At 37.1% G+C, this 25,945-nt stretch overlaps 1 protein-coding gene across 3 annotated transcripts; it reads right to left on the bottom strand.

Moving 5' to 3' along the window:
- Positions 1-21,806: 21,806 nt before the first annotated feature.
- Positions 21,807-25,945, bottom strand: LOC105046414 (protein NRT1/ PTR FAMILY 2.11). Of its 3 annotated transcripts, none has more exons than XM_029264957.2 (4): positions 25,720-25,945; positions 25,141-25,358; positions 23,183-23,751; positions 21,807-22,811 (listed from the first exon to the last, which is right to left on the bottom strand). In XM_029264957.2, the coding sequence occupies exons 1-4, from the start codon at positions 25,826-25,828 to the stop codon at positions 21,899-21,901; spliced, it is 1,809 nt and encodes a 602-aa protein (XP_029120790.1). In that variant the 5' UTR covers positions 25,829-25,945; the 3' UTR covers positions 21,807-21,898. The 3 variants fall into 3 exon arrangements, with proteins under 3 accessions (XP_029120790.1, XP_010923294.1, XP_073116015.1); XM_010924992.4 differs by having other exon boundaries at positions 23,183-23,736; positions 25,720-25,944; XM_073259914.1 differs by lacking the exons at positions 25,141-25,358; positions 25,720-25,945 and adding an exon at positions 24,078-25,111 and having other exon boundaries at positions 23,183-23,736.

Genomic DNA, 25,945 nt, shown 5'->3' with positions numbered 1-25,945 from the left:
ATATTTGTCCTTCACCGTTGTCTTATTGAGCTACCTGTAATCTACACAGAATCTCCAGCTATTGTCTTTTTTTTTTTGACTAAAAGTATGGGTGATGCATATGAACTGTTACTAGGCTGAATGATGGTAGATTTAAGCATTTCTTATATTTATCTTTCTATTTCATTTTTTTGTTCAAAGGTATACCTGTAAGGTCTGATATTGATAGGACTGATGCCTAGTAACAGTGGTATGCTATGATCCTATGGTCTGCAGGGGCAAAATGGTAATTTTAAAACTTTTGCAAAATTACTATTTTACAGCGAAATTATTAATTAATCTTATTAATTAATATTAATTAATCCTACACTAGGATCTAAATATGATACAACAGCATGCATTTAAATTTGAAATTCAAATTTGAATCAGTAAACATTTTACAGTACTGTGTTCAGAACACATCACCTTTTGCGGGTAGTCGATCACCGCAATCTGATCACCGTCAGGGGACTCTGATCCTCACATCGCAGCCACATAAATGTCTGACCTCTGCGGATCATCCACACGAAGCTCCCGTCTGATCAGCTCCTCACGAATGCTAGTTCGTGATTTCACCCTTTTGATGGCAGATGTTGATCGAACTCCTTCGATCGATGTGTGCTGACTTCTCGGATACTCCGGATCATCTGCACAGTTGCTTGAGAGGCTGATGGATCTCTCCCTAAAATTTGGTGGACTCACGACACTCGTGGCACACCAATCTCACTTCCCGAACCCTAGGTAGAAACCCTAGGGTACACACCAAAAACCCTGCGCCCAATTTTTCTCTTTTCTTTCTTTTTCTCTCGGAAGGTTTTGGACCTTCACCTTGCACAGAAGCCTTCCTCACACCCCAAAGTTTCTCTCTTAAAATTTTTATGCACGTCCCACCTTTCTCCTCTTTTTAAAATAACGTCGAACGTGTCTTATCTGCGTGAGAGGATAAAGACAAGAGGTTACACATTTGAATTCAAATCAAATTTGAATTCAAACAAAAACCAACTTATCCCTATCCTTTTGGGCGTGAGAAGAGAAGGGGCGTGGCTCTTTGTGCGTGGAAAATATTTCACGAGAAATCTTTTCTCGTGTAAGTAATGTGGCGCACAAAATGGATAAGGATGAAAGGGCAAGTGATAAGTTATCCATTCAAATTCAAACATGCTTTGAATTTGAATGGCTAACTAATTATTTTATCCATCCATATGGCGCACAAATGAGGGCATGGGGAAGGGTTTTGCGTGAGAAAAATTTCACGAGAAGTTTCTTCTCGTGAATTCAAATGGGTGCAAGGAAGTTGGGTGTCGTAGGGAATTTAAAACAAGGTGGTCTGATTCAAATTGAGCCAACCTAGTTTAAAATAGGTCAAGCACAATTAGACCAGATTAAATCCAACATAATTAGGCTTAATTAGGCTCAATAAAATCCTAATCAAATTAGGAATTAACTAAATCTAACCCCTGATCAAATCAGGGACTAAACCATCTTAGCGATTAGGTCAACATTTAACCTAATCGGGTCAATCCAAACTGAATCCAATTCAATTTGGACTTGATCCAAAATAATTACTCAATCAAATTGAGTTAATTAGTGATTAAATCAGTAATTAAATCTCTCATAAATATTGAGTCCAAATCCGATGGGCAATCAGGCATCAGAGACCATCGATATGAAACCCTGATCAAAGAGTTCAAATTTCAAATTCAAAATTTGAAATTCAAAATTTTGACCCCGGTATCCAAAATGTGTGAAACTCATGATTAGAGAATCCTAATTCTCAATCATAGAGTTCCAGATAGATAAGACTCATAATCAGCCATCAGATCAGAAAGGAACCTCTAATGTGTGTGACCCCGCAGGTTCGAACCTAAACCGGTAGCACAGGAACCAATTCCTATACTAATTGAAGTGACCATCTAGCAATGGTACCCGATGATCGGATAGGTCGAATAATCGCAATCACAATATTCAGAACCTACGTGAATATGGTTACCGTATAATTCATCCCTTTTGACCCCTGTGTTTAGGATGACTCAGGGTTAAACTGTCAACCCTGATGATATCATCCGAATCGTGCTCAACTCAATTAGTCCTGTGACTCCTCACTAGGACTACCCTGACCAAGGTTTTGCTAAATTGAAACACGACTGTACACAGCTCCTAAACTGGAGTGGTCAATCCCATCTTGACACACGCACCGACAAGTCAAGTACTTGACTACACCCAGCAACCTTCCGTCACTGAATTAGAAATTCAGATAGTCTAGTGCCTAAGTGCAGTGAGTTGCTTGCAAGTCACCGTGGCGGTCTCAGGTCAGAGGGACATTTATACCCATATCCCATCGGAGCAAATCTTGACAGCAGAAATAGCTCCAGAGTTGGTCACGTTCAGTGCAGATGTACCATTATATCTCACCTATATGCCATACCAGTGTCTCCACACTCTTTGGTTATGAGGACAACCAACCCATATGGCACACAATGACCTACACTCGATAAACGTTGTCGTCCTTGGTAACAACGTATCATTTGGTCGCGAACATGTTTAAGGACTAAGCGATAAATCCTCCTTTGTCGAGTCTAAATAGTCCTAAGGACTTCACCACAACACAGGAGTTCATTAGAAGATGAAACATTTGTGATGAAAAAATACCAAAATAACTTTTATTTATTTATAATTCATGTACTAATACAAAAAGGAGCACAACCGTCAACAGGCTGACGATTGACTTTGGGACACTATTCCCAACAATCTCCCACTTGGCCTAAAGCCTATCGACGCAGTATCTAATACCCATCTTTGACTTGTAGTCGTTGAACTCCTTCACCGTAATGGCTTTAGTGAATGGGTCAGCCAGATTCTCTTTCCCGTCGATCTTCTGAAGGTCGACGTCACCTCGATCCACGATCTCCCGGATGAGATGGTAGCGGCGCAGAATATGCTTCGTCCGCTGGTGTGCCTTTGGTTCTTCGCTTGAGCAATGGCTCCAGAGCTATCGCAGTAGAGCAGAACTGGACCAACAAGGGAGGGTGCTACTCCGAATTCGGTGATGAATTTTCTCAGCCACACCACTTCTTTGGCAGCATCTGATGCAGCAATATACTCCGTCTCGCATACTGAATCAGCCACAGTGTGCTGCTTGGAACTCTTCCAGCAGACAGCCCCACCATTAAGGATAAAAATAAATCCTGACACACTCTTGCTATCATCGCGATCAGACTGGAAACTAGAGTCTGTAAACCCTATAAGTCTCAAGTCCGATTCACCATATATAAGCCACTGGTCCTTAGTATTTCTTAAATACTTCGGGATGGTTTTAACAACCTTCCAGTGATTCTCTCCTGGATCAGATTGGTATCTACTCACTACCCCTAGTGAGTATGCCACATCTGGTCGTGTACATGTCATGGCGTACATGATAGATCCCACTGCCGAAGCATATGGAATCCTACCCATACGCTCTCTCTCTTGAGGTGTTGTCGGACAATCCCTCTTCGAGAGAGAAATTCTATGGCCTATCGGTAGATAGCCTTTCTTGGAATTTTCCATGCTGAACCTTTTCAGCATAGTATCAATGTACGTGGACTGGGATAAGCCAAGCAACTTTTTGGATCTATCCCTATAGATCCTCATCCCTAGGATGTAGGAAGCTTCTCCCAGATCCTTCATGGAGAACTGTGACGATAGCCAAATCTTTATTCCCTGTAATGCAGGGACATCATTCTCGATTAAGAGAATGTCATCCATATACAATACAAGAAATACTACTACTGGACCATTAGCCCACTTATAAATGCAGGGCTCTTCTCCGTTCTTAACGAAGCCATACGTTTTGATCGTCCTATCAAAACGTATGTTCCAACTCCGAGATGCCTGCTTAAGTCCATAAATGGACCTCTGTAGCTTGCACACCTTGGACTCATCTATGGATGTGAACCCTTCAGGTTGTATCATATACACCTCTTCGTCCAGCTCTCCGTTTAGGAAAGCATCTTCACATCCATCTGCCAGATTTCATAGTCCAGATGGGCAGCTATCACAAGCATAATCCGAATGGATTTGAGCATTGCCACAGGAGAAAACGTCTCGTCATAGTCTATACCATAACGTTGACGATATCCCTTGGCAACCAGACGGGCTTTATAAGTCTCCACCTTTCCGTCTGCGCCCCTCTTCCTTTTGAAGACCCACTTACACCCTATGGGTTTTACTCCTTCGGGTGGGTCAACCAATGTCCACACATCATTGACCTTCATGGACTCCATTTCGGATTTCATGGCCTCTAACCATTTCTCAGAGTTAGGTCTTTGCATTGCATCCATGTAGGTGATCGGATCCTCATCGTTTTCATCAAGTTCGACAGGATCACCATCCCGGACCAAGAAACCATAGTATCTGTCCGGTTGATGTGGTACTCTACCAGACCGCCTTAAGGGTGCATAATCAATGGGCTCCGGATCTGATCTAATCAAATCCGGTTCAGGTTCAGTAACATGTGTCAGTTTTTCCACCTGTCGAACTTCGTCAAGTTCGACTTTAGAGGCAACAGTTCCTTCACTAAGGAACTCCTTTTCCAAAAAGATTGCCTTAAGGCTGACAAACACCTTTTGCTCATCAACAAGGTAGAAATAATACCCTTTGGTCTCTTTTGGGTACCCTATAAAATTATACTTGTCAGACCTAGGTCCAAGCTTGTCTGTAATTAAACGTTTAACATAAGCCGGACACCCCCAAACCCTAAGGTGCGAGAGTACTGGCTTACGTCCTATCCATATCACATATGGCGTTTTGGCTACAGACTTACTCAGAACTCTATTTAGAAGGTAACAAGCCGATTCGAGCGCATATCCCCAGAGGAAGATCGGCAGACCAGCAAACCCCATCATGGATCGAACCATGTCTAACAGGGTCCGATTCCTCCTTTCAGACACACCATTATGCTGTGGTGTTCCAGGAGGAGTCCACTGAGAGAGAATCCCATTCTCCCCTAGATACGTCAGAAACTCATTGGAAAGGTATTCACCTCTTCGATCAGATCGAAGAGTTTTAATACACTTCCCAGTTTGTTTTTCTACCTCATTTCGGAATAGTTTGAACATTTCAAATGATTCTGACTTATGCTTCATTAAATAGACATACCCATACCTAGATAGGTCATCTGTGAAGGTTATGAAGTAGAAAAATCCACCTCTTGCACTTGGGCTCATGGGTCCACATACATCAGAATGTACCAGACCTAAGAGTTCACTGGCTCGCTCACCTTTTTCAGTAAAAGGTGACTTGGTCATCTTCCCAAGAAGACAGGACTCACAGGTTGGAAGTGATTCACAATCACTAACTTCAAGAATTCCTTCTTGAGCCAACCTGTTTATCCTGTTCTTATTGATATGACCTAGCCTACAGTGCCAAAGGTAGACTTCTGACACATTATCTATTCTAGAGCATTTACCGAATTTTTGAACCACATTAACAGCTGTGATAGTAAGTAAATTCTATTATTTAATTATCCAACAAATATTGTAACATCATTCAAAATGATATTGCAAATATTTCTTTTTATTAAAAAATCATAACCGTACATGGCCAAAAGGCCTACAGAAATAATATTTAATAAAAAACTTGGACAATAGTGACATTCACTCAGAATTACATTACGAGAATTGATTACAAGACTCATGATTCCTAAAGCTAGAACTGGAACTTTGCTTCCATCTCCAACATTTAGGAACCTCTCGCCTTCATCAAATCTCCTACTGACCTGCAGACCCTGCATCGAATTACAAATATGATAAGGGCTTCCGGTATCCAATACCCAGGCAGTAGTATCACAAATCAAAAAATTGCAAGGAGTTATCATATAATTACCTTGCTTCTTCTTTGGCCTGTTCGGGTCCAGGGAGGCAATGTATTGAGGATAGTTCCTCTTTCAATGCCCGTGCTTCTTGCAAAAGAAGCACTCCGCCTGGCTCTGGTCGTGCTTGTGCTTCTTGGTCTGACCTCGTGCTACTGTCCCAGCATGAGATTGCACCTTCTTATTTTTCTTCTTCTTGTTCTTCTTCCCCTTCCCAAAGGGTTGACGACGAGAAGAAGACCCTCCCACTACATTCACCGACTCCTTATGGAGTTGGTGATCCTTCTCAAAGTTCTGCAGCAACCCCAACAATCCGTGGTAGTTTACTGCAGCTTTGTCATTCGAAAATGAGCAAGGAATGGGAGGAAGGACTTGGGCAAAGAATTAAGGATCGCATCCTTACGAGCTGCTCGTGCAGAGGAAAGCCCAATTTGCTTAGGAGCTCCGGTGACCCCACCGGTGAGCAATCACGGTGAGACCAAGACGAGTGTCCGCAGCTCCAATCGAAAAATCAGAAAGAAAAAGAGGGGAAGAGGGCCGATGATCGGCTTCTAAGGAAGGGGAAGGTCCTTTTATAGAGAGCCCTAGGACTCCGAGAGGTCCTAGGACTCCCGATTCATCAAGGTCTCGTTGGAGAAGAAGACTCCTATCGGGAGTCTTCTTCCCGATTTTTTTCCTGTTTTCATTTTTTTTTTGGGCTTGGGTCTTGTTAGATGGGCTTGGACTTTGGGCTATAACAATATTAAATTTATAATTTATAAAAATATTATTTAAAAAAATAAATATATGCCGTGCATCGTATAGAATTCTAAGCTAGTGTTATATTATGCTGCAATGGCATAGGTCATCTGAAAGGAATGAAATAGAAGAATTTTTTTTCCTGAACAAGCATGCTAAACCCACCTCAGAAGAATTTTTTTTCCCAAACAAGCATTCTAAACCCACCTCTATTGCATCCGAACGTCTGGCCCATCCTTGTAATGCTTCTTCAGACCTCATACAACGATGGGCTGATCTGGCAGAAAATCAAAGATCTAGTTGGCCGCCTTTAAGATGCATAGCTCCTCGTCTGTAACCACATGCTTCCGTTCGTAATTGAACGATTGCGGAACCTAGCTCAAATTGCTGAATCTTCTTTGCACCTTTTTGGCATCTCTGCTGACGGATGGCGGCCTAGAGGATGAAGCCTTGCATCTTTGAATAGCAAGGTGGGGGCTCATGCATGGCACATTAATTGTACAGGCTCACTATAACAAATTAAAGTATTAGCGAGGCAAAAAGTTTGTCACTAATACTAAATTTTCATCGGTAATAATTTTTAGCGATGAAATTATTATCGTTAATATTTTATCATAAATAATAACATCATTGATAAATTTTTACGATAAAAAATTTTTTACCGCCAATAATCGATATTATCGATCAAAAATTTTCGTCGTTAAATTTTTTTTTTCAAAACTATTTGCAACAAAAAATTTTTATCGTAAAAAAAATTAATTTACGATGAAATATTACATGCTAATAAAAAAATAATTTAAAAATTTATTTACGATAAAATACTTTCATTGCTATTAATTTAATTAAAAATTTTATGAAATTCAGATTTATTAAAAAATATTAGCGACGTAAAAGTTTCATCGCAAATAGAATAATTTTCGATGTAAATTTTTGTCACTACTAAATTAAAAATTATTTACGACAAAACTATTTTCATCATTATTAATTTAATATAAAATTTTAATATTTTTAAATTAAAAAAATTATTTATGATCAATTATTTTCGTCACTAATATATTTTTTGACGATCAATATTTCATCAAAAATAATTTCATTGCTAAAAATTTATATATAATTTTTTTAAAAAATAATTTATGAATATATATTTTTAATTTATATTTATAATATTTTTTATTTATAATCTATAAAATTAAATAAAAATTCACATAATAAATCTATAAATAAATTTTATCATTTTATTATATTAAATTAAAATTATAGGACATATGAAATCAAAATAAAAAGTAATATAAACAGACCGTCAAGTGTTAGCATATGCAGAAAAAGAACGGGCTGGAAAAGAGAAGCGCTCGAAAAAGCTCGAACCGGTCTATTGCTGCCTCATCAGCTACATCATCTGCTCTATCTGTGCTATCCGCTCTATCATCTAGGTCTGGAGCAGCTGATACTCATCGATGCATGTAGCCAACTCATCAGCTCGCTGCTCAGCCCGCTGTCGATCCTCAGTAGCCTGTCTCTATATCTCCATCAGTCGAGCATCGCAGGCAGCATGGATGTCAGTCCTGGACGAGCGTGAGGATGAGGGAGCACTAATCCAATGTCCTAGATCTCTAATATAACAGGATCTTGTACCAAGCATCTGATCATAGATCTCATCATCTGTGGGTGCGATCGAGCCCTCAGGGATAAGTTGGGATCTGATGTCTATCATATGATCCTGAAAATTAAAGTTATAACTATTTTAATTTCATACTGAAAATTCAATTGTAAATAAAAAAATAATTAAAAAAACTTACAAAAAGCTCTTGGCTCCCCGTTATCTGCTCTCCTGACCATCGCTGATGGGTCTGCTGGTAGATATCGATCCTATTAGGAAGCTCATCATTTTCTGCATCTCTTTACAATTTAAGAATAATTAATTAAAAAAAATAAATAATTAGAGAGTTAAAATATGCTAATTAGAAATTACTTACCATCTGCTCTATATGACTAGCGAACGACCTCGAACCCCTACAATGCAATACGATCTATCTCATCCGATTTGCGATGTTCTAGGCACATCGTCTCTGTACAGTTAGCAATCAAATTAGTAGGTAACAAATTAAATTTAAGAATAAATGATTCAATCATTAAACTCTAAAAAAAAAGTTTGGATGTGTAACTTGATATGCTGGATCATCGTAATGCCAGCATACGAGAGACCAATCATCCATAGTGATGCTGTCATATGGCCGCTGCCGCGCTGCCTCCACCCCATGATCCTGCATCATATGGTACCAGTACTGATGAATGCAGTGGTGATACTCCTTGAAATACAAATATAAATGAGCATCCACAGATCGTCGCATGCGATCCTCCTCAAAATCAACAATATCAAATAGACTCTGCTAATAACAAATATTAGAAGAATATCGTGCTAATTAAATATTCATAATATAATTTATTTTATCTATAACTGAATGTAAAAAATCTTTCTCTGAGCCCGTATAACGTGATGCCAATCGAAAAGCATCACGGGGGCATAGCTGCAGCATATGATGTCTAGCTCGGTCTGCCATAGCTTGCACCATCTCCTAATGGGCCTAGTGTAGCCGGATGGTATCTCAATATGGAGATATTATTCTGGATACTCGCATCTCTAATGCTCTAGAGTGAGGTTCTTCGATGGACCTTGTCCTCGCCTCACCATCGATGGAGACAGGCCTGAAACAACAATAAATAAATCATTAGTATGATAGCTATCCAAATAAAAAAAATTAAATTTTATTATATAAAAAGTATAATAATACCACTCGGACTCATCTCACTCGGACCTACCTCACTGGAACCTGCCAATGCAGGACCCTTTAGCGACTCTGCTGGTGCAGCAGTGGAAATGAGTGAAGGCGCCTCAACCTCAAAGGTAGGCTGCAAACGTGAACATTGTCGTTTGTCTCCTGATGCCATACCTGTAATTTTTGATATATAAATGAATATAATATTGAATAATAATAAAAAAAATAAATTATATTCTAATGAATAGAATTATATCGTATACCATTATTGCAAAAGAAGATTCAACAAAGAATATAGATCCACTCATCAATATACATATTTTTCTCAATGTGTAGGTCATCCTCTGAATCACAATAATTGACTAATGTATCGTCTTCTATCTCATCATTATTTATGAACTAATCATCACCTTCTGACTCATTAAGATTAAATACAAAATCAGCTTTAATTTGTTGGATGACAGATCAGCCTTATTCAAAAGAGCTGTTACAAGTTCTTCATCAACAAGAGCCTCGGTTAATGTTTGTTCTTCCTCTTGAAAAGCTTCTTCATGTAAATTTAAATTTTCATCCATCTCTAGTCGGATTAGTATGTCATATACGCTTCTAGGTATTATTTTTTGTATGACATGCCAATTACCTCGATCCTTTAAATCCTTCAAATATATTACTTATTTCATTTGAGTTACTAATATATACAGCTCATTCTGGTACCATGTTCGTGCAAAATTTATACTGATAAAGTATGGATCGATATAAATACCGATCTTTTTATTGCTAATATCTCATTATTCACACTGAAACAAGAATATAGAATTACTGGACACATACTTCAATTCTATGATATCTATCAGTACATCATAATATTCAATCTCTTCTTCTCCTTCATATCCTATCGTAGCAATCCCATTATTCTGGATCCATCATTGCATCTTAAGCTCCCTTATGTGAAATCTCATTCCTCCAATGATACAATATGCATAGTGGTTAACCCTTCGATCGAGGCCACATGTTAAATCATACAACTCATCGGTCGAACCTTCTTCTTTATTGAAATACTTATATTTCATCTACACCATAATATAAAAAACTATGCTTGTTAAAATAATTATTTTTATAATAATTAAAAATAACATATTACTAGTGCAACTTACAAGATCTCTAAATTATTTTGTAAATTTTCTCCTATGTCGATCATTAACATTCGTATTATTATCTCTGGATAGCATACCTTTGTGGTCACTGCAACAAGTCATGATTTTTAATTTTACATCGACATGAAAAAATTACATAGAATATTAAACAGTATGCTTATTATTTCATAATTATTTAGAACATAAGAGTGTATCTTGGATAGCTTATTCATGTCCATAAATTCATATCTCCTTCTACTAATAGGTCGAACCTTTGTTTAAATATGGATAGTATCTATTTATTGTCACCCCATTCACGGTTTGCATTATAATCTGTACGATTAAATCTTATTTTGATATCATCAAGATACATCATGCAGAATGTGACACACTCCATAGCTATATATGCTTCCTCTATAGACCCTTCAGGCCGTGCTTTATTGCGCACATACTTTTTTAAAATATATAAAAATCTGTAAATAAAAATAAATTTAAATTTTAAAAATATATTTATATCTTATAACTGATATAATAAAATACATATAATTTTTTTATCTTTCAATAGGATACATTCACCGATAATGTATCGGTCCGGCTAAAAGAGCTTCCTTTGGAAGATGAATAGTCAGGTGCACCATAATATCAAAAAATAATGTAAATTTTTTTTCTAACTTATAAAGAATGAGCATGATATCATTCTCAAACTTTTTAAGTTAATTTTTAATTTTTGATAATACAGTGCTCGAAAAAATACTCCCAACTCAATCAATACAGTTTGAACATCACCACCTAATAGCCATGCATGACTATAGGAAGCAAGCATTGCATCATCACATGAGAGTCATGACTTTTTATACCAGAGATATTGCTGTCGTTGTTGCCAACATACCACGATACGTTTGAAGCATAAGCATTAGAAAACTTTATGATTTTGAACTATCCACAGAAACTCTTCTTTTTTTTGTCAAACAACGAATAACATACAGGTAGCATAAAAAATCTATCACATCGATGAACTAAATGCAACTTTGATCGGATTTTTATTTCTTGTAAATCAAGACGAGCTTTTGTACTATCTTTTATTTTTTCTGAGATGTTCAATATTGTATCGATGATATTATCATAAATATTCTTCTCAATATGTATTACTTCCAAATTATGAGGAAGTAGTAGCTGCTTTCAATATGGTAGTTCGAAAAAAATACTTCACTTCATCCAATTCAGCTCAGCTTCAATACACTTCCACTTGCGAGTACCCGATGTTTTTCCAAATTAGATGTTTTTAATGACTTCAAGTTATTCTAAAACTTTTGCTCCACTTAACTTCGTAGGTGGTGGACGCAGGTCGGACTTACCATCAAAGTATTGATTGTAACAGGTCCTCCAAGAGTGATTACTAAGTAGAAACCATCGATGATCTATGCCAGATATCTTTTGGTACTCCATCCAGATAAGTTTCATATACAAAAAAAATTATTTATGGTCCATAAAATCGAAGCATGCGACTTAATATTTCTTCAACTTACAGAATCATATGTCTGTACTTCATTTTTTCATAGCTCCTTCAAATCATCGATTAATGGTTGTAGATATACATCAATTTCATTATCCGATACTTTCGAATCCAAAATCAATAGTGATATAAAAATAAATATTTCTTTCATGTACTTTCAAGGTGACACATTATATATAACTAGCATCACAGGCCACATATAGTAGGAAGTACTCAAATTGTCAAAAAGATTAAATCCATCTGTCGCTAAACCAAGTCGGATATTGTGCGGGTCACTCACAAAGTGCGGATGCTTTGCATCGAAGTCTTTTCACACTACAGAGTCGGTCGGGTGGCTAAGTATGTTCTCCTCTAGAACCCACTGCTCATGATGCCATCTCATTTCTTCAGCTATTTTTGTGGACATATACAATTTTGAAGTCTTGGAATCAATAAAAAATACCTTAAAACTTTTTGAGGTATCTTCTTTTCTTTTCTATTATCGATTTTGTATCTAAGCTCACCGTATTTTAGATATTCAGTTGCCTGTTCATTATCCTTATAAAATAATACATAGTCACTTTTACAAGCATGTATAGAAATATAGTCAAGTCCTAATTCTCGCATGTATATTTTTGCTTCAGAATATGATTTTAGAAGTTTTTCTCTATTAGGAAGAGCTGCTTTAATTAATGCTAAATTTTGATCAAATAACTTTTGACTCCATCGATTCATAATTTTAATATGAAGTAATTTTATCAAAAACTCTAACTTAGAGAACTTTACACAATTTGGATAGAGTGGCTCTCGTGCATCCCTTACAAGCTTTGTAAACTGTTCAGAAATCCCTTCTACCTCAAGTCGGATATTGTGTTCATGATCAGAATTATCTTTAGATGCACTAGTACTCATGCGTATATTTGAACAAACATCTTGATATAAATCATCCAATAGTTCTCCTATACCACCATGTTTGATCAATTCAGCAGCATCACTATTATCTTCAGTATCGTCATCATCGCGCACAACTTCATTTGGATTACTCTCTCCATGCCATATCCAGCGAGTATACTTCTTATCCATACTATAATGTAGTAGATGCTCCTCAACAGTGTTATGTGATAATTTACCATATTGATACATCTCTTGCATGAACACTTTATCCGACTAGCACTGTCAGCCTTACATCGTGCAAACTTAATAAAATCTCGAATACCTTTTCGATATTCAAGCAAAAAAATATCTGTCATTCATCCAACTTTTATTGATATCTATCTAACAACAAACACAAAAATCATTAACAACAAAAAAATTTTCAATGGTATTCATCCGAACTGGATCCCAACCCAGATTTCGGATCGAATCCCGATCTAGATTTCAAATCGAATCTCGATCTAAATTTTGGATCCCGATCCAGATCCAAACACAGATCATTTTATACAAAACAGTATATATTAAAGAATACAGACTGAACAGTAACACAAAAAATCTCCTTCCATCAATTTAATGAAGCAAAAATGCATGATCTTATCCATTTCAAATTATTACTAATAGGTGTGGCCCCATCCCTTTCAGAAAAATAATAATCTTATTATTGTTATTAGTTAATATTTTGATTCATTATTGTAAAAATTTTAGCAGTATCTCTCCATGGTTCTCCAAGTATACGACGTGAATATGGTGCTTACGCACCCTATTCACCATATATCCGGAGAACAGTGGATAGATAACTATTAACTATCACATAATAAAATAAAATATCAACTATTAACAATAATAAGATTATTATTTTTTTAAAAAATCTGAATATGGGATATCTAAGAGTCGATCTCTATCAAGATTGACTCTTGAACAAAAATCTACGGCTCAATGTAATTTAACTACCATCTCTGAACATACATTCAGCGATGGATTTCTACTTTATCAAAAAAGAGTAACTATGCATTGAAATTTTTTCATAAAAAATTTTAATAATTTTTTTTAAATAAAAATATTTTTTATATTTAATTATAATAAGCAAAAATATACAAAACAGCACATAAAATAATTAAATTGTAATAAGCAAAAGCAATGTGCATTGTACTAGTGGAACAATAAAAAATTTATATGTATAATAAATAATTTTTTATTTTTTTAAATATTTTTTATCTAAAAATATTTTTTTCTAAATATTTTTTTCTAACAATTATTTTTTTTCTAAATATATTTTATCCTAAATATTTTTTCCCTAAAAATTACTTTTTCCTTAAACATCATCCACCCGCGGCCTGACCCACTCCCTGCGATGCCGTCGCCGTCACCCACCCCCCGTCGCCCGCACTCGGCCCTCGCAACCCTTGCTTCCGCGGTGTCGGTGTAGTCACCCACCCTGTACTGTTCGAACTCGGCCCCCGTGACCCCCGCTCCCACTGTGCCGATGCCGTCACCCACCCCGCACTATCTAGACTCGACCCCCGCGACCCCCACTCTCAAGATACCGGTGCCGTCACCCACCCCCTGCGACCCATCCCGCATAGTGCTGTCGCCATCTCCAACCCCCTGTGATCTGAATCCCAACTCGGATCTTGATCAGATCTCGATCTGGATCCCAATCCGGATCGAAATCTCGACTCGGATCCCAACCTCGATCCAATTCAAATCGTGATCCGAATCCGAATCGAATCTCGATCCAGATCTCGGATCGGACAGTTCATATGCATTAAAAAGTCACTGAAGGATTCAGCTAATCCTAGTTAAACATTAAATCATAGTTACAATACTTTATATGTATTAAATTATTAAAAAATATATTAAATTATAATAAATAAAAAATATATATTAAATTATAATAAAAAAAATATTTTATCATTAATCAAATAATAAAATATTTGATTAATATTTTATTATTATTATTTTCTCCTCGTTTCTCTCTTCCCTTCCTCCCTCCCCACCCTAATCGACCTCCGACCCCCCGACCCTCCGCCCTCCGACTCCCTGGACCCCGTGCCCCCCCTCGTCGCACACACCCACCCCACGAAACCCCCTCCACCCTCTGGCCTCCCAACCCCTGGAACCCCCTCCATCTGTCATGCCACCCCCTCCACCCTCCGACCCCTCAGCCCTCGTGTCGCCCCCGGCCGCCCACCCCCACCCCATGAAACCCCTCCACCCTCTGGCCTCCCAGCCCCCTGTAACCCCCTCCACCTGTCGTGCCACCCCCCTCTGCCCTCCAACCCCCCGGCCCTCGTGTCGCCCCCGGCCGCCCACCCCCACCCCTACAACCCCCTCCCCGCCCCCTCCCCCCTAACGGTGGCTCCATGCTATGGTGGCCACCGACACGTACCGGTGGGGGCATCGGACGTTGCTCGTCGATGGCCTGATCAACCAAAAAAGAAAAAAAGGGTGGGCGGAAAGCGATGATTAAAGAGAGGAAGAGGGAGAGGCCTTATCTCCGACGGACAGCAACGACGGCGGTAGAGAAGCCCACGGTAACGATGGCAGACGACAACGGCGGCAGCAATGGTGGAGACACGATCGTCGGTGGGAAGATTAGGGGGAGAGCTCGAAGAGGGAGAGAGAGAGGGTTTCGTGAGGGGAGAGAGAGAGAGAGAGGGGGGAGAACTCGGAAGGAATGCGACGTCGACTTGACATGTAATAAATGAAGAACTATCAGCGATGAAAATTTTCATCGCTAATATGCTTATTTACGATGAAAAAATAATTTTCATCACCAATAAGGCCTGTCAAAAATTCTCCACTAAAATTTTTTTTTTCTAAAAAAATTTCACCCAAAAAATTCATGAAATAAATTATTGGTGATGGAAATAAAAATTTACGTCGTTAATGGGGGTATTAGCGATAGAAATATGATTTCTATCACTAATAAATACCGTCCAAAAAATTTTTTTTCTCTCTAATAATTTTTTCTTCAAAAAATAAAAAAATATTTTCAAAATAGTATTATCGATGAAAATATTTTTCATCACTAATTAAAAAATTTTTTCATTAACAAATTTTTTTTCATAAAAATTGATTAAAATAATATTTTTAAAATATGATTGCAGACTGAAAATAAATTTATATCACAAATAATTTTTTTTAAAAAAAATTTAAAGACTATTTATGATGAAAATTTGGTTTACGTCACTAATAATTAAAAAAAATTCTTTCAATTTTTTTCAATCTAAAAAAATCTTTCCAATAATAATTTCAAAAAAAAATAATTTTAGATTTTTTCACCAAAAAATTTTTCATCCAAAAAATTTAACAAAAAAATGACATTAAAAAAATATCATGATGAAAAATAAAATTAATTTTTTTAATCTAAAAAAATTTTGATTTAAAAAATTTTTCAAAATAATTTCATCAAAAAAATTAATTTTTATTAATCAAAAAAATTTATATAAATAATTAATTTATGATTTCTTCTCTAAAAAAGTTTTTTTCTCCAAAAAATTATATAAAAAATATAATTACAATGAAAAATTTAATTTACGTCGCTAATAATGGTTATAAGAACAGCTCTTCAACTTTCGCAATAGAATGGGCATTATGAGAGATCGATAGCTTTGAGGCCTTCGATCTCTAAGGAGCTCATCTTTTTTTTGGAGTCCTCATTCCGAAAGTCGGAGTATGAGAATATCGCGATGATTCTGAGATCACGAGAGAAATTCATCAAGATTGAGATTTGGAGGATATGATAAGGACAGAAAGTTAGAGATCTGAAAGCTCATATATTGCATGTGAGGATCGAGCTTGAAAAATTCAAGAGAAATTATGTGAGCTTTAAAGTATAATTAACCAGAATCAAAGCAGATCTATGGATAGTGTAAGTTGTGTTATAAAGCATAGGCTCATATTTATGCTTTGCATTCCTAGGAAGATAAGTGCTCATATTATTTCTCTTATTATAATTGAAACTCCTACAGAGATACATTTGAGCGTCGATCGATACGTAAAGCATCGTACTTTTTGAGATCTTGAAAGTCATGCTAAAATACGCTTCTTAACTATATAATTTTTGCATGAAAAGAGGCTCCGTTTATGCAGCTTAAGACAGATACTCCATCAGAAAGATTCATTGATATCACTAGCAATAGTGACCATGATGAACAGATGAATTTTACGTTGCAAATAAATGTATAGCTTATTTCATTCAAAAGGATCTATTTATTCTACTCCGTGAATATCATCCACTTTTATATAATTTTTTTATACAAAAAATTTGATCTGGATCATAACTCACATATGCTACTTTACTATATAAAAGGACAAAAGATGTATACAGCTACTATAAAAAATAGATTCAGTTGCCTTACACAAAATCAAAAATTTAAATTTTATAATTTTTTAAAATTTTAATTTTTTAAATATTGAGAATAAAAATATTTTTATTATAAATAATTAAATATTTATGATGTAATTTTTTTTTCATCATAAATACTTAATTATTTATGATGAAAAATTTTTATCGCAAATAATAAGCAACTTTTGATTTTTTTAATTTTTAATTTTTTTAAATATTGACGATGAAAATATTTTCATCGTAAATAATTAGGTACTGACGATGAAATTTAATTATTTATGATTAAATTTTTTATCATAAATAATTAATAATTTTTTAATTTTTTGATTTTTGATTTTTTTCAAATATTGATGATGATAATATTTGCATTGCAAATAAACTTATTGGTGACGAAAAATAATTTTTCATCTTAAATACTTAAATTATTTACGATGAAAATATTTTTTTTATTAATATTTAAAAATTTAAAATTAAAATAAATGATACATTATTTACGACGAAAATATTCATCACAAATAATTTATATTTAAGATAAAAAATTTTTTTCATCGCTGATATGCAACTATTTGCGATGAAATTTTTTTTTATCGTAAATAGTAAATTATTTATGATGAATATCTTTTTCATAATAATTTTATCATAAAAAGATTGTTTTTTTGTAATGACTCTCCATATTCAGCATTCAGGTTCGGTCCATGGCGGTCTACAGCTTTGAAAGCTCTTCTCTCTCGCGTCTTCCTTAGCAATGTCTATGGGAAAAGAAGAGCTGGAGAAGGAAGACATTGCTTGGGTGGCTCTCCACATTTGAGGCTTCCTAAAGCTTGAGATGCTTCAATCTTTCATTCTTTCTTTCTCCGCTTTTATAGTCCTTTTTTTTTTTTTTTTTTTCTTTTGATAAGATGGAGCAATCATGCAAGCATAGTATGAATGCAACAAAAGAAGTCAGAAAATAAAACATGGCGAAAAAGCACCGAAGCGCTTTGGGCGTCGGTCCATAAAAGCCCATCTGAATGCTCTCTTCTTTTGCACCTTTTCACTTGATATCACTCCTTTTCTAAATACTATTTCCCCCTTGATAAAAGTTGATCTCAGCCCATGCATATATTCCAGCTTGCTCTTCCTCTTACCCTCTGTTCATTTCAGATTTCAGCTGGAACTCAAATGCAAGCAGTTAACCTTCTTTTTGATCTTTGTGCATCTTAAAAGATGGCTTGACTCTTTCTTTTTTTGATCTTTTGTAGCTTAGACCTTCTTCCAATTTTTCCTTCTGTACACATTCTCTAATTATCCTGTTCAATAAAATAGGGTGGCAGTCCATCTGCTTCCCCTTTCATCAAAAAAAAAAAAAATGATAAAAGTTGGGACTACTACCTTGCCTCCCTTTTCATTAAAAAAAAAAAAAAAGAATATCTTTGAAATGCTTAGGTAGCCTTCCAAACATGGAAAACTAATGCAACAACAATTAGCTAGTTACTTGCAATTCTCAAGAGAAGTAAACAAAATGGAATGTACAAAAGAATTTAATAGATAACATCATCGATCTGTTTCATTTATATTTTTCCCCAATATTTTGAAAAATAAAATACCATATAGTAACAAAGATGTATATCTCGTCACTCAGTTCTAGTTTAAACAAGAGAAAATCTGGATTTGCTTTTCTCCAAGGCATTCTCAGAGCCATCTTCTAAACCTTTGTAGCTATGCCAGTTGGCAAAAATAATAAAAAAATATGAAGTTAAATACTCCAATTAAAGCAATCAAGAAATAGAAGTAGTCCAATCTTCCATGGTTTAGGTCGCTGGCTAACCAATCATCTTTCTTATTATGACCGGCTGTTTGATGAATTACTATCACCATGAAGCCACTCAAGAGCCCACAGAAGAGCACACCTCCGGCAAGGCTTCTCATGTTTTCAGGAAACTGTTTGTAGTAGAACTCAATCTGACCGATCAAATTAAAAGCCTTAGCAAGATCCAGAAGCACCAGCTGAGGTACCAACCATATAAGCTAGATAGATAATTAATTTGCTGCCTAAGTAAAATTAAAAAAAAAAAACTGTTGCCTTATTATCTTTGTCATAGTTGTTGCCTTTAGTTAATAAAACTGCTGCTTAAGGTTATATCAGGTAATTGTTATTTGACAACTATTTTAAATCCAAAAAATTATTTTGGACCTTCATGCTAGTTGTTGTCTAATATTATTTTCGTTATGATATACTCGCATCAGAGGAAAATCAAGTAATCTTGAGTTTTGGTATCGTAAGAGAGAATATTTGGTGATAGTATTGGTGAAAGGAAAATGCCGACTGATCTGGAGCTAGCCTTGCTATGCAGCTGGACTAAGTGCGACTTTTACTAGCGGCTAGAAACTGAGGACCAATACTTCCCAAACTATTCAGGGATTGACGTGCTGATTCTACCGACTAAACTTAATTTTATGGTATCATGCTTTGTAGCTTTAATTTAGATACAAATTTAGTGCTCGGAAGAGTTCTGGTGGCAGTATCTTTCATTTGCATTCCAGGACAATGCATGATGTACCATCAGAAGTTTCAAAACAAATTAAACATTAAATTTAGAATTAATAGAAATTAATTAAAAGATATTGGACACAAGCAGCTCACTGAGGCATATTAGCGCAGCAGTTGTGCATGAAGGCAATAAAATCCCCCTAACAACCTTCTTTCCATCTGGTTCCAAGATGTGAACGACGTAAACGTACAGGACTCCCGGCATGGCAGGACTTGGCTATCGGTTTGCCGTATAATTAATTTCCTCCATCCAATGGACATAATATCTCTCTTGCTTTCATCCCATCCTACTTGCAGCCTCTCCGAGACGTGAGTCACTGCCTCTCTCTTTCTGTGTGTGTTCAAATTGCAGCGATCAAGACTTGCTGGAACGATGAAAGAGGATGGTGGATCAATGAATCATTGAATGTGACCACAAAGGAAACGGGTCAAGCTCTCCCTCTCTTTTATTATTATGATGAAAAAGTTACAAAAACAAGATGATTACCGAGATCGCCAGTGATCATGAGGACCATGTGGGTCAGACCAATTAACTCTCTGACTGCGACTATCAATTATTGGCTCTTTCACCATCGACCTCCATTTTGGAAGCTTTCTGAACTTGATGTGATGTCCTGAGAGAAGGTTTTCCTTCCTCTATTGCATTTTATTTTTGGGATGAGAATGGAAGCCAAAGAGCTTAGACTCCATTAGCCACCAAATATCATGAAAAATGTAGAGATATGTACGTCAAAAATAGCAGAAGGCAGAAGAGTTGGTAAGAAGAATGTACAGAGTACAATATTTGCAAAACATAAATTGTTCATCCACTGCAGCAACCAAATCATTGTAAAATGTCTGCCTTCCCTATTTGCAAAACATGAAAATTGGATATTTTCATCCAAGATTTCAATAAAATTCTATTTTGCAGTCAAAATGTAATCAGCTACTGCATCGACAGGCCTATAGAAGGACAAGATCCCATGAGCAATAAACTCCAGAAGTAGGCAAATTGAAGAAATCACACTTCAGATGATCATAATCACTTTGTTGTTGTTGTTTTTTTTTTTTTTTTGAAATGAATGGCGAAATAAAAGAAACAATGAATTAAAAAGAAATTCCTCAATGCCAATTGGATGAGACTTCATTTTGCCAAAGATCGGCAGCAGCCAATTGTTAATTATGAGCTTCATCTGATGCCGTTGGAAGGAGCAGAATGCCCACATCTTTCTTAATAAATAACCTTCAATCACAACAACTACTGCTCACAAAATCCTTCATCTTCTAGAGTGTTGGTATCTATCGTGTGATCAAAAGGTGTTACCTGATTCTCTAAGCTATAGAAAAAATTAAAGGAGTTCAAAAAGTTAGGGTTCCTTCTTAGTTGATGCTCTTTGCAGGTTTTTTTTGGATTTCCTGGATGCTGACAAATGGGGATTAGGATGGAAAGCTCTTGGCATTATTGCATTGATTTTTTGGGTCTGCTAATGCTGTGCGTTTTGGTACCTTGTGCTGAACAAATTTGGCTCTGCTCTTGGATCCAGATATCTGCAATCGGATTTTAGTGTCCTTGGTTGCTCTTTTGAGCCGGATGGGATCTTTTTTGGAGCTACTTGGCAGTTTCTTTGCCCCTATAACGTTCTTCTCTGTAAAATCACTAACATGTCACTTCTTGAAAATATCCTGTTTTACCTCGTAAACTTTACCTTTTAAATCTCAGTAAAGGCTAATGGGATAAATCTCCCTTAGCCTATATTACATCACCAAGAAAAAAAAAAAAAAAAAAAGGAAGTTCCTGAATATAACTCCTATATTCCTAGAGGAGAAACGAAATGTCAATTTTTTTTAGAAAAATACACGGTTTGCAGCCATGAAAATCCTAGATTTTGGCATGTGAGTACATTGAATATCCCTAAAATGCCACGGCGACCTTCAGAATACGGAAAGCAAATGCAACAGAAATTGGCCAGTTAAGTTGCTATTCTTAAGAGAAGTAGACAAAATGGAATATCTGCAAACTAATTGGCCGGTTTCATTTATATTTTCTATCAATATTGTGACAAGTAGAATATCATCATACAGTACAAAACAAGTATGTCTCGTCACTCGGTTCTAGTTGAAACAAGAGAAGATTTTGAGTTGCTTTTCTCCAATGCGATCTCGGAGCCATCTTCTAAACCCTTGTATCTATACCAGTTTGCAAAAACAATAAAAAATAGGAAGTCGACTACTCCCATTAAAGCAATCAAGTAATAGAAATAGTCCAATCTTCCCTGGTTTAGGTCGCTGGCTAACCAATTATCTTTCCCATTGTGACCTGTTGTTTGATGAACTACCGTCACCATGAAGCCACTCAAGTAATTAGCACATGCCATCCCGCAGAAGAGCACAGCTCCAGCAAGGCTTCTCATGTTTTCAGGAAACTGTTTGTAGTAGAACTCAACCTGGCCGATCAAATTAAATGCCTCAGCAAGACCCAGAAGCACCAGCTGTGGTACCAACCAGAAACTAGACATGGATGATATCGCACCACCACTCGGTGCAGTCCCGAGGGCCGGTCGGTGAAGGGCATAACTCCTCCTCCGCTCTTCCACGAGTCCGGAGACAATCATGGCAACCACCGAGAGAACAATTCCAATTCCCATCCTCTGGAGTAATGTGAAGCCACCTTCTTTACCGGTAACTCTTCGAAGCCATGGGACTAGAATGCGATCATAAACAGGTATCCAAATTGTTAACGCTAGCATGGCGAAGACCGTGAAAGAAGCAGCTGGTATTTGAAATTTACTCTTCCCAAAATGTCTATCAGCTTGAAGGCCTTGAAAGACCACGAAAGTCGTCTCTTGGACAATTGCAACATAGAGGATGATGCCTGTAGCCCATATGGGAATGATTCTTGCTAAACATTTTACCTGCTCAACCTGTTGGAGACTGCAAAGTCTCCATGGATTTGCAGCGTCGCCATTTGGTTTGACTTCATCCATGGGAGTTCTGATCGCAGCCTTGTCAACAAGCCTGACACCATAAACCGCAGACCGCCGAATTAGGAAACAACAAATATAATAAATGGTAATCGGGCAAAGTGCTAGAAAGATAGCACGCCTGGTTCGGAAGTGGATTTGATTAGGTCCATCTCCAGCATGACTTACAACTGATTCAAACTTGACAGCGCTAGCTTCAAGGAGTTTCCAAATCATATGCTTAAGTTAATTTGTTTGTTTGCAGGCATTTTATAGCTGGTAGATCATACTTGAATTGCTTGATTTTTTTTTTTTTTTTCCACAATCCTCGTGCATCATTAAGTTTAGAACTAATTAATCCTCTTATTCACTTTGTGCTCCTGTGCATACGAAATTGAAGAAAAAGGAGGGTGTGATTATAGTTACCTGAATTGATCGCTGTATGGAAGCTTGGAAACGAGAGAACTATGATGGGGAGGATTGAAGAGAGACGTCTTCGGATCATCAGGTTGCTTCAACCCTCGTTTTCTAAATGCCACTACCAAGACTTGGGCAATGCTGGTGAGGGGGCTTCCCTCGGGCTTCACTTTCACATATAGTCTAGTCCCAAGGAAGAAGAGAGTGCAGGAGAGGAACATGAGGATGGTGGGGATGGCCAGACCCAGTGCCCAGCTCACGTTGCTTTGGATGTAGATGATAAAGGTGGAAGAGATCATCATGGCTCCTGTGAACGTGAAGTAGTACCAATTGAAGAAGCTGTTGATGCCCCTCCTCCCCGACTCTGTATGTGGGTTGAATTGGTCTGCACCAAAGGCTAGGTTGCACGGCCGAATGCCTCCAGCACCGATCACTAACAAACCAAAACTACAGAGGAGGACGGCAAGCTGCACTGGGGAGGGGCCTATGCAGTGTTGGCCTTGGTCGCACTTGGGAGGGTGCAGCTTTGAGATTGCAGCAGTGAGAGTGAGAATAAGCATGCCCTTCAACGAAGAAAACTATGATTGTTAATTAGAGTCGGAAGATTTGGATGTCAGTTTATTTTCTTATCTAGTATATCTTCAGAAATTGTCAGATACTTGGTCATTTGCGACCATTTAATATTCATATCAAGATAGGATCGATAGCATCTATAGCAAGCAACACTAGCAAACGGAGCCAACTTATTGCCAGTGTGTCATGAGTTTTGGATCCTCACTTTCACATACAGCATTTTTTTTTTTTTTGGCAAAGAAAGGTGACCAGTTACTTAGCATAACTCATAGGTCACCTGATTTATTAAGGAATATAGTTTGTACAAATGTGATTGCAATAGAGAATTTACCTTCAGAACACATACAGCAAAATTGGCAAGGTTTTGATCGTGCAATCACGGCTTTGGGAATCACATGGTGGTCGTGATTATATGGATCCTATATTATAAATGAGATATATTATCTCATATAAACCATGGGATCTATGTTAGCACCATAGCAGAGCACTACATGGATGAACATAATTGTAGAACTGGATCTCTCCATTTCGACACTAAACTGGAGAAGATCTCAACCTATCCATGTTGGTACTCTTTTCTTAACAGAAATCTGTCGACCCCATCTATATATTATATACATAAAAGAGTGATAGCTTCTCTAATGCTGTGTGTACATATATACTACACCTTACGCACAAGGCTCGCATGAAGTATAAATAAATGCAAGGAAAAAGAAAAAAAAGAAAAAGAAAAATATATAGGGAGATTCAAATATTATTGAGAGTGCGAGCTAAACAAGGCAAATAATAAATACAGAATTGCTCTTCATCTGTGAGAAAAAGAATATAAAAAATAAAGTATTGACGACAACTTGGTTTATAGTGGAATGGAACACCCTATTTTAAGTACATGTTTTATAATATATAGTAGAGGTTTGAAGATGATCCACATCTTCTACCAAAAAACAAAAAAAATGATCCACATCCTGAGGTAGGACTGGACCACCTAAGAGTTTAAGTACGTTAGGGGACTGAGTCACGCTAGCAGCTAAGGTGTGGCCCAGCCATACCGCCAAGGGGGGTTCAAGCAACGCAAGCCAAACTCATAAAAAATACGTATCCGGTTCAACTTGAGCCATTTGAACTGGACTATTCTTTTGGTCATCCAAACGTACCCATATTTTTGTAAGGGCTAGTGGCAATCGAAGGCCAACCAGTTTACCATCAGAGTATTAAAAAATACAACTTAACCTCAACCTGTTTTCTACGAGACATTCTGCAGCACATACACGCAAGCAGACGAGCACCTACGCTTGTTCTGAGCCTCATAGGCCATAGCTATGGTGGTGCGGATGCAAGCTTATCCACAGAGAGAGAGAGAGAGAGAGAGAGAGAGAGAGAGAGCTCAATAATACCAATAGTGAAGAAACAGAAGCACATCCCAAAGTGATGTAGCGGCCCAAATAAGTGTCCGAGAGGAAGGCTCCAAGAAGAGGAGCTAAGTTGGTGGTCCCATTGAAAATATTGAGGGTGGTGGCCGCGGTGACACTCTTCAAGTGGAAGATGGTGGTGAGGTAGACCAGCAGGTTTGCCGCCGTGCCGATGGTTCCCAACTTCTCGAATGTCTCGTTCCCTGCTCATATTTTCCATCGCATATAAATCGGTTGATGAAAGAAAGCAGCTATTGTAAGGACATCAAAGCTAGCGTTCATGTATGTATTTGATACATTGGATGTTGCATACACGGATCTGTTTTACCCTTTGTTTCAGAGGTTTCTGTTTTCACTTCTGCAGTCACTGTCTTTTTCATACACAGATCGACCTTGTACTTCCTTTTTTTTCAGACTCCTTTTATCCTCTATTTTAATCCTTCTTTTACACTGATGCATATGCTTTTCTATCAATAAATTAGGTGTCTTATGGAGCTCATAGCTCCTTGGACTCCTTTCATCAAGGTTTAAAAAAAAAAAAAAAAAAATGTATATGTTTGATACCTATGACATATGGCATGGCTTTCCACCCCCTATACTTGATTTCTGGTTCCGCTTCCGTGCCATTCTCTAGATTCTCCATTTCTCGGGGTTTCTCTCCTGTCATCGCCATTATTTCTCTCCCCAACTCTATTCCTCACTCTGTTTCTCTTTCTGCTCCAGCTTTATTATTTCCTTGGGAGGAAGAGAGTTGGTGAGGCTCTGGTGTGACCATGTGCACTTAGCTTCT

The sequence above is a fragment of the Elaeis guineensis genome, chromosome 6, assembly GCF_000442705.2.
Source record: "Elaeis guineensis isolate ETL-2024a chromosome 6, EG11, whole genome shotgun sequence".
Taxonomy (NCBI): Eukaryota; Viridiplantae; Streptophyta; class Magnoliopsida; order Arecales; family Arecaceae; genus Elaeis; species Elaeis guineensis.
This window is presented reverse-complemented; position numbering and strand designations above follow the sequence as displayed.

Bases quoted from the DNA above. Each gene is read 5' to 3' on its own strand.
- LOC105046414 (XM_029264957.2), bottom strand. From the start codon at position 25,828: ATGGCGATGACAGGAGAGAAACCCCGAGAAATGGAGAATCTAGAGAAT. The intron at 23,752-25,140 runs GTATTATTGAGC...TAACAATCATAG, and splicing joins CTTCTGTTTCTTCACTATTG to TTTTCTTCGTTGAAGGGCAT. The intron at 22,812-23,182 runs GTAACTATAATC...TTATGGTGTCAG, and splicing joins CCATACAGCGATCAATTCAG to GCTTGTTGACAAGGCTGCGA.